The following is a 15,699-nucleotide window of genomic DNA, read 5'->3' as shown; positions in this document are numbered from 1 at the left end:
ACACTGTGATGAGATCAGTGGGATAAAAAGGTGCCCAGGGAGCAGGGAAGGAGACTGAGCAGCAAGGTTCACACAGGAAGCAATGGCTCTGGAACTAAGGTTCGGGGAGCAAGACCCCTCCCGCTGGCAGGTCACGGTGGAGGGGACAAAGGCACAGGAGAGGACAGGCGGGCAGGGACACGTCACAAGAGGTGGTCTGAGTCTCTACTTCCAGCAAGGATGGGAGGAGAAAGGTTTTAAGCAGAGAAGCAACTAATTAGATTCATGTTTCAGAAGGAATTGAAAGATGTTGAAATGACACATGGAGGGGGGACCCCAAACCATCTGATTTCTTCAGCTACTGGGAAGGAACAAACGATGTATGTCAACAACTCACCGTGTGACAAACTTCTGTTTTTATCTCCTTCAGGGCTCGTTCAGAAAACACGCAACCACAGCACCGCAGGAAACAAAACCTGGAGAAATAATCCAACGTGGAGAATGACTTAAATAACAATTTAAAAATTATTACCCACGTTATCAATTAACATTTGTTCTGTTTACACAAAGGCCAAGAACCGCAAAGAAAAAATGGTTATATTTGATTCCATTAAAAAAAAAAATCAGTGTGTCCTAAATAAACAAAGTACTTAAAACACACACACACACACACGCACGCACACACACCCCGTTTTCTGAAAGTTTTCTTTACGCCACTTCATTTTTACGAAAGACCTACATTAGTACCTATTTTCGCTAATGGAAAGAAATCCAAAGTGGATTTCTGCTTTTATGAAAAATGGCAAAAACTAAAAAATGGCATTCAGCATTTGTTTTGCAGCGAGCTGTTATACAGGCAGCTCGCACCCCAAGCTCCTTCTAGAGGAACTACACTCAGCATCTCAGTGTCAAGCTGCCATAGCTTTGAACTGTGTCTGTGACCATCTGTGCTTTAACCCTATTTATTTTGTGCATCTGCTAGCAAGATGTATCTTAAGGGTAACTGCTTCTTCAATTTACACCATTTCAGCTTAGGAAAGTTTTCTTAGTCACTTAGGAAAAGCTCTACTTTTCAGAGAGAGGAGAAACTTGTGTGCTGAAATTAAAACCACAAACATAGGCCAAAGTTCCACTCCTACCCCCTTGCAATAATCCTTTGGAAAAAAGACCCTATCAATAAAAATAAATAAAGGCATTTTCTAAAAACACCACAAAAAGTCAAAAGACAGAATAGGAACTCAGGGAGAAAATATTTTAAACACATATGAGGTTCAGAGTTTATGAATATTCAAAGAGGTCTTTAAAAGCAACAGTACAGGGCTTCCCTGGTGGCGCAGTGGTTGAGAGTCCGCCTGCCGATGCAGGGGATACGGGTTCGTGCCCCGGTCCGGGAGGATCCCATATGCCGCGGAGCGGCTGGGCCCGTGAGCCATGGCCGCTGAGCCTGCGCGTCCGGAGCCTGTGCTCCGCAACGGGAGAGGCCACAACAGTGAGAGGCCCGCATACCGCAAAAAAAAAAAAAAAAAAAAGCAATAGTACACAACATAGAAAAATGGGTAAAGGGCATTAACATGCAGTTGACAAGAGAAATATAAACAGCCAACACACATAAGAGATGCTTAATCCCTACTGTTAATTACAGAAATGCATTTCAAACAAGGACATACAGTGTTTTACCTATCAGGCAATAATGAAAGAGTATGAAGGTATCCAGTTGGAAACTGCCTGAGCAAACAGGCACATTTGTTGGTGGGTGGATACAACACGGTACAACATTTCAGGAGGACAACTGGCAGTAGCATCAGGTAAAGCATCACTCTGCAGACTTTCCCCTACAGAAACATGCCCACAAGTGTGCACATGCACAAGTATGTATTTATGAAGTTGTGCAGTACAGCAAGGAAGAAGAGGAAGCCACCTAAATGCCCATCAACAGAGGACTGGTTAAATAAATATGAACTCTTACACAGCTATTAAAAAGAATAAGGTGGGACTTCCCTGGTGGCACAGTGGTTAAGACTCCATACTCCCAAGGCAGGGGACCCGGGTCCGATCCCTGGTCTGGGAATTGGATCCCACATGATGCTGCAACTAGGAGTTCACGTGCCACAGCTGGGGAGCCCGCGAGCCACAACTGAGGACCTTGCCTGCCGCAACTAAGGAGCTGGCGAGTTGCAACTAAGGAGCCCGCCTGCCGCAACTAAGACCCGACGCGAAAAAAAAAAAAAAAAAAAAAAAAAGAATAAGGAAATCTGTATGTATGGCCAAGAAAATGTTTAAATTAGACAGAGAAGTAGAAAAAAATAAGGTTACAAAATATGTGTAATATGATTCCATGCCAGTGGGAAGCATACATGTCTATTTGTATCTCTCTTGCAGAGGTGCAGGGAAGTGTGTTGTGTGTTGGGGTTGCAGAGGTCTGTAGGGGGCGTTAGACACCGAACAGCTAACAGTGCTGTCACTGGAGGCTAGGATGGGGCAAAGGTGCAAAAAGCACTTTCACAATTTACTTCTTTTTAATTTACTTATTTATTTATTTTTTATTTGGCTGTGCTGGGTCTTAGTTGCAGCATGTGGGATCTTCGCTGCAGCATGTGAACTCTTCAGTGCAGCATGTGGGATCTAGTTCCCCGACCAGGGATCAAACCCGGGTCCCCTGCATTGGGAGCGTGGAGTCTTAGCCACTGGACCACCAGGGAAGTCCCTCACATTTACTTCTTATGTTCCTCTAAAACATGCCACCATAGAAACTTTCTCCAAACTTTTCACCATAGAAACTTTCTCCAGTTTCTCCATAGAAACTTTTAATCCTAGGGATTGCAGCAGATGCAGATTGCTCTAATGAAAACCAAATTAATAACATTGTATTAATATTCATTAAATGTTGTTTAGGACTAAAAAAACCCGCTGCTTTATGAATGCTTACTAAGTATTAGTGATTTAGGAACTGGCTTTTCTTTAAACAAAGGCTAAATGTTTTTATTATACCAATAACCTATTTCTTTTTCTCTATACACTTAAATCTTTATTATACAAACGTTATTAAATATACAAACTAACCCCAAAATCAATTTTCTAGTGTGGAGGCCCTATTAACAGCAAGAGGGCAAAGCCAAAACAGGCAAAGCTCAATTAACTGAGAAGAGAAAAAGGAGAAGAGATTCACCAGCAAATGAAAGGGAAAAAACTAGGGGAAGCCACAATCGGAGCAACAGGCTACAGGTAACCCCTGCTCAAGACGCCAGAGTTGAGTCTGTTTCTGCTAAGTTCCTCTTTTGGGGGTGAACCATGGTTTTCTTAAAAAGAAGTGGGAAGCCAGATACAAAAGGTCGCATATTGTGTGATTCTATTTATATGAAATATTCAGAATAGGTAAACCCACTGGACAGAAAGCAGATTATTTGCTGCTAGGGGCTGGGGGAAGGGGGCATGGGGAGGGACTTTTTACTTTATAGGGGGTTTTTACTTTGGGGTGATGAAAACGTTCCGGAACTAGATGGAGGTGATGGTTGCACAACACTGAGAATGTACTAAATGCCACTGAAGCATACACTTTAAAAAGACTGTGAATGTTATGACTTTCACCTCAAAATAATGTGTACGTATGTACACGTACACACACACACACACACACACACACACACACACACACACAAGTAGGACAAGGTTAGGTACGTGAATCTCATTCCCCAGAATATCCCTCTTGTGAACTTTAGCCTTGCATTTGGGTATGAAATGAAAGGCTTTTTTCAGCTTTATTTGGGTATAACTGACAAACAGGAATTGTGTATATTGAAGGTGTACAACTTGATGATCTGCTCTATGTAGAAATCGTAAGACGATCTTCACAATCAAGCTCATTATCATACCCATCACCTCACAGGGTCAGCACTAAACGGTAAACTTTAGGAGGGGCCTAAATGATTTCCTTTCAACATGTAATATGTTAGATGGAAGATTCCAGATGACAGTCTGGACTACCAGCTATTAAAGATATTTCTAAATGGTGGGAAAAAAGTTTAAAGCTTTGGTAAAGTGAGACATCCTATAAAAAGGCACCTACTAATCCACTTGACATTCATATTTTTTTTAAGGGGGAAATATACTTACTTACTTACATTTGCAATATAAATCTCAAGCTTAAGATTTCTGGTGCTCTAGCCAGAGGATCTGTTAGCTACAAATTCAAAGCAAGTTATCATCATCAACTGGGCATTTCACTGACCGATCAACCACACATTCTGTAAGACCGTTTTCCACTGCAGAGTTTTAAGCAATTGTAAGGAAATGGGATTTGTTTGATGGAAAATATCTGTCCTTTACTTTCTTTCCCATAGGAGAAGACCAAAGAACTCAACTCAAGCCTCTTAAGTGTCACAAGACAAATTTTTAAACTCCCTCTTTACTTTAGGTTCTCCTAACCTCAAGAACAGAAAGCTGCAGACAACAAAGAGGCCATGTTAGACGTGGCTGGTAGGGAATGAACACGGTCTTGTGCACTACCCAAACCAAAAGACACCTTAAAGAAACCCGTGTGATTATTAAGCTTCGGCACAGATCCTAACAGCACCGGGATCACTCACTCAGACTCCACATCCATTACTGACCTGTGTCGGCCATTCATCTCCAAGCCCACAACGGGGCAGATGAAACGTGCCCGCTGGAGGTCATCGTGTTTGTCACCTTTAGTGTTTCCTTTATCTCCTTCCCAGGCGGGGTTATCAGAAAGCCTCAGTTCTGTCACATTCTGTGAAAAAAAACATGAATATTTTAAGAGTTCCTTTGACAAATGGATCATCTTTGGCCTTAATTATTATTCCAGTCCCTTCCCATCCAAACCTCTTTTTCTACTTTCCTTTAACATCAATTAACATGGATATAAAATTAAACCATAAGTTGTGATAGAAAACAAAATTTTTTAAATGCACTGTCTAGCAAATAATTAATTTCTATTTTACAAGCATTTTGCTATATAAGGCAAAGTAACGTCAGACATGAAAATTTACCCCACTAAGAGAAGAAAGCTTTGTATTAGTTTCATCCAGAAAGGAACACTTTCTTTCCTGGCTGATGAAGCCTCACTGAGGCTGTTCATATTACTGACCAGCCACGTTTATTTAACAGCTAAATAGACGGTAAAATCTGTGAGGCCATGGTCTAATGAGTCCAAGGCAGAATATTAGCCAGAGATTACTGTCATACTCCAAGATCCAGCTGTTCCGGTTTTCAAAATTCAGTTTTACAAGGAGTGACTTAACAGCCCCACTTTAGCATCTGAAGCATTTCTTCATATTTAACCGCACCATTTGATTTCAACACTCCAGAGGGCAGCTGAGCACCTTGAAAGGAAAGCCACCACACACGGGGTCGGCTTCCTGCTTGTGTGTTCATCAAGCTCTCTGCTCAGAGTATCTGTGGACTATTGACTGTAGTAACAATAACCTTTGCGTTGTTTCATGTGAATCCTTTTGTCTTTATAGTTGTGATTTCTTGGAAAAAAAATTTTTGCATTAAAATTAAAAGTTCAATCACATACATTATATATTGTGTTTTAAGTATAGACTTGTATAAGTTAATTTCAGTGATAATCACATTTCTGAGATAAGATAATTATGCTACTATGGGTTTTTGAGAAATGAATTCTCTTCCCAAGGAAACAACGACAACAATCAGCATGGTTACTCTACAGCACTACCAACGGCTACATCTCAGAATCATTAATTTGTCTGAAATAAATATATTCTGTAATTACCCCAAGAACTCAAACAAAAAGCCTATTATAATAATAAAAAAATTTTTTTAAGAAAAAGAAGGAGGAAAAAATTCAAAGCCTTAGCCTGGGAGTCAGGGGCTCTGGATCTAGTTTAAGCGCCCCACTGACTAGCCATGAGGCCTCAACATGTCATACACAGTGAGTGTTTTCACCTGTCAAGCTTGGTGGTTCTCAAATTCTTCACTGCTTTGATTTTTCTCCCACTGACCAGATTTGAAAGATTTTGTCCTCTCAACAAACTTCCTTTACTAAAAAGCTTGTTTTTCCACTTTTATGAAAGAACTTTCAGAACCTCTAATCAGCAGGAGATAACCACAATGACTGAATAGTTATCTACCTGTAAAAATCTCTAATTCTATAAAAGTGTCTTCCAAACCAAAATTCGAGTGGCTGAGTTTTAACTATAAAAATAATGCCTCCCAACACCTATACAGCACAATATACAAGTTTCGAAGTTTTGAAACTTGTATACTACCGTTTTGAAGTTCTTTCACACATATGAACTCACAACAGATTTATAATCCAGGAAGTATGGGTGTGGGGACTTCTGGTTTGAACTGCAAGTGACCTGCCCCAAATCACACCTTTATTAGGTGGCTGGGTGGGACTGGAATTCCAAATTTCCAAGTTCAGTCTAAAATGTATATGAATTCTATAAAATAAACCCGAACCACTGAAAGCCCCGGAGCACTTCAGAATCGCCTGTCTTACCTTAATGCTTTTAATGTGAGAGGCTGCCTTCCCAAGAGCCTTTTCGGAAGACTTGTCCAATAAAAACTCAATGATGGCATCTTTGTTGTAAAGTCTGCAACAATAAAGATCAGTCAAAACATTCTGGCAATAATCAACCTTCACCCAAAGGAAGGAGACTAAATTGAGTACAATCCAAAGTCATTTACGTCTGATAATAGAAATGCCCTGCACTCCTAAAAAAAAGTAAATTTAATCCTGTATCAACCATTTCCAAAGCATACAAAGAAAGAAACTAGTTTAAATAAAGGGCTACAAACTGGCAGTCTGAGGACTGAATGTGACCTGAACAAGGCTTTTTTTAAATTGGGAAATTTAATATAAAAGTACACATTTTCGGGCTTCCCTGGTGGCGCAGTGGTTGAGAGTCCGCCTGCCGATGCAGGGGACACGGGTTCGTGCCCCGGTCTGGGAAGGTCCCACATGCTGCGGAGCAGCTAGGTCCGTGAGCCGTGGCCACTGAGCCTGCGCATCCGGAGCCTGTGTTCCGCAACGGGAGAGGCCACAACAGTGACAGGCCTGCGTACCGCAAAAAAAAAAAGAAAAAAAAAAAAAAGTACACATTTTCAACTTTCCCTGAAAAAAAAATCAGATGTCCTGGAATCAGTCTACATTCTTGAACTGTAACAACAGGCTGGAACTGAATAGCAGCTATGCTTAATTTGCCTTTGGTGTCAGCCGTGCAGCACAGTTTGTGGGATCTTAGTTCTCCAACCAGGGATTGAAACTGGGCCCCTGGCAGTGAGAGCATGGAGTCAGTCCTAACCACTGGACCACCAAGGAATTCCTGCAGCTACCCTTCAGACAGGATGTGAACTCTCCAGTTTCCCCCAGTCCTCACCATTCCCTACTGACCCCACATGGGTCTTTCATGCATTTATCTTTATAACTTAACTCCTAACGGCCCCTGAGTTTTCAACCCATGGATTAAATAAACCAAACTGAATAGAAAAGTGCAGAAGTATGTTCTGAGACAGGGAATGATAACCCAGGCTTCAGAAATTTGCTGGAGATCATTCACATTTGATGAATCAAGAACAGCATTTGTACATTAAAATTCTTTTTAAGATCGTTTAATGAAAACTCGTCTCTGTTAAGTAAAGGAACCATACCTGCCAAGCTCACAGGCAACTATTGGTCGTCTTAATATTTCTTGACTTAGAGTACAATAGTTCCACTGGGCCACTAACTCAGCATCCTTGTCAACCTGAGAAAAGAAAAAAAAATCCTGTCAATTAATTTTCACCTCTGAAAGACACGTGGTCCACAGTTCCAACATATAAAGGCTTATTCAGTAATACCACACTGTGACAATTCTTTTGTTTGTTTGTTTTTAAAATATTTATTTATTTGGTTGTGCCGGGTCTTAGTTGTGGCTCACCAGCTCCTTCGTCGTGGCTCGAGGGCTCCTTAGTTGCGGCATGCGAACCCTTAGTTGCGGCATGCACGTGGGATCTAGTTCCTTGACCAGGGATTGAACCCAGGATCCCTGCATTGGGAGTGCGAAGTCTTAAGCACTGCACCACCATGGAAGTCCCACGATTTTTGTTTTTTAAATCAAAGATAGTGACACACGAAGTCGGGATTTAAAAAGTCACAAGTAACCGACACTATGTCAAATAAAGGCCTCTCTATACATGACATGTACAAAGAAACAGTTTACATCAAGTCGTTATATTGCTTATGCTAGTTACATATTAATATCTGTACCTTAACAGTAAGTTAGGAAGGCCATACGGAAAAACAAGCAGTACAGGTTAATTCCTAACAATGGGAAAGGCTCCAAAGTTGTAGCAGAATTTAAGGACAAAGAATTGAGAAGATAGGCATTTTTTTAAAAAAAACAGTTCAGCACAAAGACTGTATAATTCTTTATAAAATCAGCAATTTAACAGAAGTGTTTTTTGCCAACTGCTCACTATGTGGCATATCAAGCCATTATCCACAGTATAAAGATCCAGATCTGAGACCTTCCATAGCCCTCAAATGATATTTTCTCCCACTTAATATTCCATGTCCCACTCCTTCCTCTTCCTAAAATGTCAAACCTGAATAATGTAACAGGATGGCACATTTGAAAATTTTAAATTCCCTTAAATTTAATTTTTGCAGGAACAACTACTTAAGTGTTTACTGTGTGCCAGGCACTGTGCTAAGCAGTTTCAGTGACTTGTCTTTTAGCCCTCATAAAACCTTCTGAGTTAGGATTTTTACCTTTGTAGTTGAGGAAACTGACATACCAAGAAGTTAAGTTACATGTCAAGGTCACAAACACACAAGCAGACAAAGGAGCTAGGATAAAAAGCCAGGCAGGGGACTTCACTGGTGGCACAATCATTAAGAATCTGCCTGCCCATGCAGGAGACACAGGTTCGATCCCTGGTCCAGGAAGATCCCACGTGCCACAGGGCAACTAGGCCCGTGCACCACAACTACTGAGCCTGCGCTCTAGAGCCCGCGAGCCACAACTACTGAAGCCCACGCCTAGAGCCCATGCTCCGCAACTAGAGAAGCCACCAGAATGATGAGAAGCCCGCGCACCGCAACAAAGAGTAGCCCCTGCTCACCGCTCAATGCAGCTAACAAAAAATCAATTTAAAAAAATAAAAAGCCATGTTCAGCAAGTTTAGGATCTACTTTCTAGATTACTCCTTGCCCAGGAATTTAAAAATTGGTCCCCCCCAAACTTCTGAAAACATTTATTCTAGGGTCACTCTTTTCAGGGCAAGGTCTCAAATTTGAGTAATGTTTGGGGCCAGACCCAACAAACCATATGAGTGATCAACAAATGTTATTATTTACCTATTTGAAAATGTAAGCTCTACAAGGGCTGGACTCTGTTTCCTGCTGCATCCTCAGGGCCTAGAATGGTGTATACGGTAAGCACTTAATAAGTATTTGTTGAGTGAATAAGGATAATAAAAATCCATCCTGCCTGGGCACTCTGGTTGTTTCAGATCACCCTTTTTCTTTTCTATCCCCTTCTGACACCTATTCTTTGCCAAGCCTTTCATTAAGCTACTTCTTCAGCTCTGGGCACAAGTTAACAAAACTGAGCTGAATACTCTTTGGGTAAAAGCTCTCGCACACAAGTGGTAACTACCCAGCATTAATGTCTGCACGTGTAGGTATGATCAGAGGGTATGCTCCATCCTCCTGGGTGTTCATTCACTCTCAAATTCCACATATTTGTTGGGTGTCTACTGTGTGGCAGACACATCATAGGGGTCGCAGAAATAAGACGTACAAGGACCCTGTCCATATAGGAAATAGACAAGAACAAATATAGTGATAAGCACTATAAAGAAAAGTAGGGACTTCCCTGGTGGTCCAGTGGGTAAGACTCCACGCTCCCCACTCAGGGGGCCCGGGTTCGATCCCTGGTCAGGGAACTAGATCCCGCAAGCATGCCGCAACTAAGAGTCCACATGCTACAACTAAGACCTGGCACAGCCAAAATAAATAAATAATAAATAAATAATTTTTTTTTAAAGAAAGAAAAATAAAGCAGCAGAAGAGGATAGAGTGATCAGAAGTGAGATGTATTTTGGCTACAGTGGACTGAGATAACATTTGAGTAAAGAACTGATTGATGTTTAAAAAAAAAAAACCCAAATGATATGACTATCTCAGTGAAGACCATATCAGGTTGAGAAAGTTATACTCCAGGTTGAGGAACAAGGCCTGTGTAGCTGGAACAGAATGAAAGGGTTGGAGAAGGGCAGAAGATGAGGTAATTACATCAGACCCTGTCTGACCACACAGGGTCTTGTGGGATTCTTTTTCTGAATACAATGGGAAGCCACTAGAGTGGTTTAAATACAGTTGATATGTGGAATTTATCTTTAAAAAAGACTTCTCTGGCTGCTGAACGGAGACTCATATGGACCATCCACAATGTGCCAGCCACTTGTATTAGGTGCTTTACACACCTTCTATTATTAAAAAGTAATTACTGGTGCTAACTTTGAAATCCTGAATAACTGGATGTGAATCCTGGCTTCATTACCTACCAGCTGCATGATCCTGGTCACGTTACTGACTCAATTTCCCTGTTAGTAGCATGGAAATTATAATACATAATTTGCCCAATCACTGGCGAGAATTAGGGATTATTCACTCATTCATTTATCCACTATATTTACTGTACCAGGAGCTGCGGTAGTTGTAGAGGGGGGAAAAGGTGCAGGCTCTGCCACCAGGAGCTTACCATCCTCTGAGATCAACATTAATCAACCTGCAAGCAGTGTACATGGTTGTTTTTAAGAGGAGAACCTGGGGACTTCCCTCGCGGTCTAGTGCTTAGGGCTCCGCGCTTCCACTGCAGGGGGCACGGGTTCGATCCCTGGTCGGGGAACTAAAATCCCACATGCCTCGCAGAGCAGCAGGAAAAAAAAAAAGAGGAGGATCTGATTTCATAGGTAACGGTTTGAGAAGACTTCACTGAGAAAACGAAGTTAGTATGTACAAAACTCAACAAACAGCAGCCATTTGTATCACTGTTACTAGCAGCAGACAGACTTCAAATCCTGGTTCTGCCACTTACTAGCTCTAAAACTTTCTCCTCCTGAGCCTCAATTTCCATGTCTTCTGACAGTATGTACCCGTAGAGCTGTTTTGAGAATTACATGAGATACCCCATATTACGCGAACTGCCGGGTGAACAGCAACAGCACGCACTAAATAAAGGTCCGTTATTAATACTGTGGTTAGTCTTGAGTTCTTTAAAAGGGATAAATGAGCACAGTTGCGTGTGGAAACCCGCTGGCTCCCCCTCCCACCTCCTTTCGCTCCCTGGGGGCGTCCGCGTGCCCCACTACCCCCGGGCCCCACTGGGCCCATGTCACTGACCTTCTCAACCTTCTTCGGCCCCTTCACCAGTTCATGCCTCTTGGGGATTGTTCCCCCGTCGCAACCCATCGCAAGCCGGCAGTCACAGTCCAAAGTAAACCCCTACAGCTGCAACTTCCGGGCTGCCTAGCGCCTGTAGCAGTCACTTCCGGCGCGCCGCAGTGACGCAAAACGCCCGTCGCATCGCGGCGGGGTGGGGTGCGGTGGGGGGCGGTGGGGTGGGGTGGGGTGGGGTGGGGTGGGGCGGGGCGGGGCTTTTGCCCAGCCCTGGTTGCCATGAAGAACATCGCTAGGCGCTGGGCGTGGCCCCGCGACGGGAGCTGCTGCAAAGTGCTGACTGGGCCTCGCGTGCCGAGCAGGGTGTGGAGCGTTCTTCCACTCCACCGCGGCAGCCAGTCCCTTTGTCTTTCGGGTGGGCGCTGGATTTCTGCTGCACCCGCGTAATCGCTTCCCCACCCTCCGGGGGCGGGGTCCGGGGGGGCAGCGCGGGGGGCCCGAAAAAGAATATTCCAGGACTATACGGGCCTTACATGAAGTGGCCCCTGGCTACTCCTTTCAGCTCATGTCACTCTCTTTTCTTTCCCTCACTCAGTTCCAGCCTCAGGGGCATCCTCCTCTCCGTTGAACTCTCAAGGTGTACGTCTACTCTGGGCATTCACCTTGCGATTCCCTTTCCAGAACACTCTTCCCTGTGTTTGCCAGGCCAGCTCCCTTCAGTGATGCATCACTCGGCTCCTGGTCCCCTCTTCGGAGCCATCTTCCCAGACCTCTCCATCTAAAAGAGCACGTCTCCTCCATCACGCTACCCCCTACCTTGATTTAATTTCTTCCTTGCACTTCCCACCACTGATACCATGTTATAAATTTAAATTTTCATATCTTGTTTCACCATGGATTTTTTGCATTGATTTAGATTTTTTTAATATGGCATCAAAGTATAATTTATCTTAATTACTAAGTTTTGGGGAAGCCCCCCTTACATTTTCCATCCAAAGAGAGTGCCTCACTCGCCTCACCCCGTTCTGGCCCTGCTTTTCCATCTCCCTCAGCTGGGATGAAAGCTGCATGATGCAGAGCCTTTGCTTTGTCCCCTGCAGCACCTCTAATGATCAGCAGAGGCCTGGGCAGATAGGAGGTGCTCAATAAATATTTGTTGAATGAATGAAAGGAAAAGGGCATTAGCAAATAACCTACACAAATGGGCAACTTTTGCAAAGGGGCAGCTTCAGGAGACATGGGGTGCATACCTGGGGAGAACATAAAGTTTTTAAAAGATGCTTTGTTAAGAAAAATAGTTGCCACTGGGTGCTTGGGTCCACAGTGCTTATCACACTAGGAGATCTCTAAACAAGGCTTCTTACCATTTCCATCTTCCTGATGAAATTGAACTCAACTGAGGTCAAGTTGCTACCACCACCATCACCACCATACCACCCACAATTTCCTCTTCCTACCTGGAGAGGAAACAGTACAGAAGTCTGGGCATTAGAGAAAAATATTTAGCCAAAAGTTGCTGAAAGCTAAAAAATATGATTTTATCCTACTTTACAGGTTTTTTTCAGAAGTAATTATCCTATTGAATTAATCAGTGGAAACTCATCCCACAACTGCTCTCTTTTAAAAAAAGGAAGGAAACACATTTAGCTAAGAGCAGCAGTTTTCATTATTTTAAACCCAATGGTTTTGTACTTTGTTGACAAAGGTCCTTGGTTTGAGCTCTTCTCAAAAAAAGAAATATATATATATAGATAGATACAGCTCCAGACCTGTGTGTGTGTGTGTGTTTCTCTCTCTGTCTTTCTCTCTCTCTTTGGCTCTATCTCTCCATTGCTTGATCTCTCCACTCACATACATACATACATAGTATTCTGAAACCATTTGGGACCTGTTCATTACCTATTGGAGACTATGTCACTTCTAAAGGACTAAATGAGCTAAAACATCTAAAGCATTAGAACAGTGTCTGGAATATAGTAATCCCTTAATAGATACATCCTGTTGTTATCACTCATGTGTAAAACATCATTTTGCCCCCTGGAGTAAACACTTATTGGTGTCTCCCTGGAGCAACCCCTCCTCCTAACACCATTGCTAACTTTGCTAGGGGCTCCAGCTGGGACACAGCGCTCCCAGGGTCTCTCGTGTTTCTGCACATCTTCTGAGCAGAGGCATTGACTTGACATTTTTTTCTAGACTATCTTTTCCAGGATGTTTGTAACAAACTCCCTTGGAAGACAGAGATAACCTCTCCCTCCAGAGCAGAAGGGCAGGATTGTTTGCTGTCCAATATCGTAAAGATAAGGTCTCCCTCCAAGGCAAAGCTTGGTCAGGTTTACAGAGATACTATAAAAGATTGGGGCTTCCTGTGTTCAGGGTTTTTTTTCTTTGGCTCTGATGCAAACCCCCTGTGTGCACAGCATCACATGCGCCCACCTTTGCATTGCCCCTGGGACTTGAGGGATGTGAGGAAGTGATGCAAAGATGAAATATAAGCTGCTTGCGAGGCTGTAAGAAAAGCCCCTTGACTGCACAGGAGAGTTGACATAACAGGCCTGACTAATCTCCCTAGAAAGGCCGGCTTGCAAGGTTGGCTTTGGTGGTTGGATAGGAATTTGGATTTGAGGAGGGTCTTCACCATCCCCAGAGTTGATAAGGATGGTGCAGGGCCTAAAGTGTTTGTACAAATGATGTGATTCATGCTGGATGCCTGCTTTCCTTTGGAGAGTCTGGAATTTTGGTCCACGCCACACAGAGGCTGCCTGCATGATCAGCCCCAGTGAAGGCACTGGGGGCCAGGCTCTCAAGAGTTTCCCTAACCGTCAACATTGCCCATGTGTTTGTCACAGCTCGCTGCTGGAGGAATTAAGTGTGTCCTGGGTGACCTCTGGGAGGGGAGTCTCAGCAGCTTGAGCCTGGTTTCCTTGCTACTTCACCCGCCTGTGTGCTTTCCCTTTGTCGATTTTGCTTTGTCTCCTTTCACCGTGATGGCTCAGAGCTGTGAGCACAGCTATATGTGGGAACCTGTGAATCCTCCTATCGAATCACTGGACCTGGTCTTGGGGACCCTAACATAGTCTCTGACCCCAGAGTCTCATGTCTTCTCCCAGCATTCATGAAATTGTCACAGGCTAACTTGTGAATTTGAAGTAGGAGAAAATCTCAGGCATGTCACAGTTCTTGTCAGATCCAACCCCTTACCTCTCTCGGGACACATGGGAGTGTGTGCGTGCGCGTGTGTGTGTGTGTTTGCGTGCGTGTGTGTGTGTGTGCGTGTGTGTAGGGGTGAATTCCAGGTCTAGGACAACTTGGGTATTACATGCCCCTGTCATCATGGCGCTTTCAGGGGCAGGCATCTGATCTAAACTAGTCCAAGCACAAATCAAGACTCTTCCCCACTGACCACAAACCAAGAAGGACATAACTCAGGGAAGCCACCTTGCAACCATGAGAGCTAACACAGAGAGAGTGGGACTGAGAAACTGGGCCTTGATGATTCTGCTGGAGGACCCCAAACGAGCTGTTCTTTTTAAAAAATTTTTTTAATTAAAAAAACATTTTTATACAGCAGGTTCTTATTAGTTATCTATTTTATACATATTAGTGTGTACATGTCAATCCCAATCTCCCAGTTCATCCCACCCACCCACCCACATTCCCCCCTTGGTGTCCATACATTTGTTCTCTACATCTGTGGCTCTATTCCTGCCTTGCAAAACGGTTCATCTGTACCATTTTTTCTAGACTCCACATACATGTATTAATATACGATATTTGTTTTTCTCTTTCTGACTTACTTCACTCTGTATAACAGTCTCTAAGTCCATCCACGTCTCTACAAATGACCCAATTTTGTTCCTTTTTATGGCTGAGTAATATTCCATTGTATATATGTACCACACCTTCTTTATCCATTTGTCTGTCGATGGGCATTTAGGTTGCTTTCATGACCTGGCTATTGTAAATAGTGCTCCAATGAACATTGGGGTGCATATGTCTTTTGAATTATGGTTTTCTCTGGGTATATGCCCAGTAGTGGGATTGCTAAAACCAGCTGTTCTTGAAGCCAGCCTGCCCCTGGGTTATTTTAAGATACTTGAGTCAATAAATTCCCTTTATTGCTTAAGAGAGAGTGTATATGGTTTTTGATCCCTTGTAACAGAAGGAGTCTTAGCTGATACAGATCACAGCTGCTCCCAGAATGTGGATCTCTCCATTCTAGTGTAGGGAACCAAGACTCACAAAGATGGGATCCTTCTTTAGGGACCCCGAGACTAACTCAATGAAAATAATTAGTCTTTTGGCAGTCAACAATTTAAAAGAGCTTACTAAGTAGCAGATAGGAACCG

General features: G+C 43.2%; 1 protein-coding gene across 2 annotated transcripts in view; it reads right to left on the bottom strand.

Annotated features, from left to right (window-relative positions):
• Positions 1-11,472, bottom strand: part of RTF2 (replication termination factor 2) — a 42,726-nt gene extending 31,254 nt beyond the window's left edge. For both annotated transcript variants that reach the window (XM_079719434.1, XM_079719435.1), the window contains exons 1-5: positions 11,354-11,472; positions 7,615-7,709; positions 6,464-6,557; positions 4,587-4,726; positions 377-455 (exon numbers count right to left, since the gene is read on the bottom strand). In XM_079719434.1, the coding sequence (XP_079575560.1) occupies positions 377-455; positions 4,587-4,726; positions 6,464-6,557; positions 7,615-7,709; positions 11,354-11,422 (477 nt within the window). In that variant the 5' untranslated portion in view covers positions 11,423-11,472. The remainder of the gene's footprint in view (positions 1-376; positions 456-4,586; positions 4,727-6,463; positions 6,558-7,614; positions 7,710-11,353) is intronic.
• Between the last annotated feature and the right edge of the window lie 4,227 nt (positions 11,473-15,699).

This window comes from Hyperoodon ampullatus, assembly GCF_949752795.1.
Source record: "Hyperoodon ampullatus genome assembly, chromosome: 14".
NCBI classification, from domain to species: Eukaryota; Metazoa; Chordata; class Mammalia; order Artiodactyla; family Ziphiidae; genus Hyperoodon; species Hyperoodon ampullatus.
The sequence above is the reverse complement of the archived record's forward strand: the minus strand, read 5'-3'. Positions and strand labels throughout refer to the sequence as shown.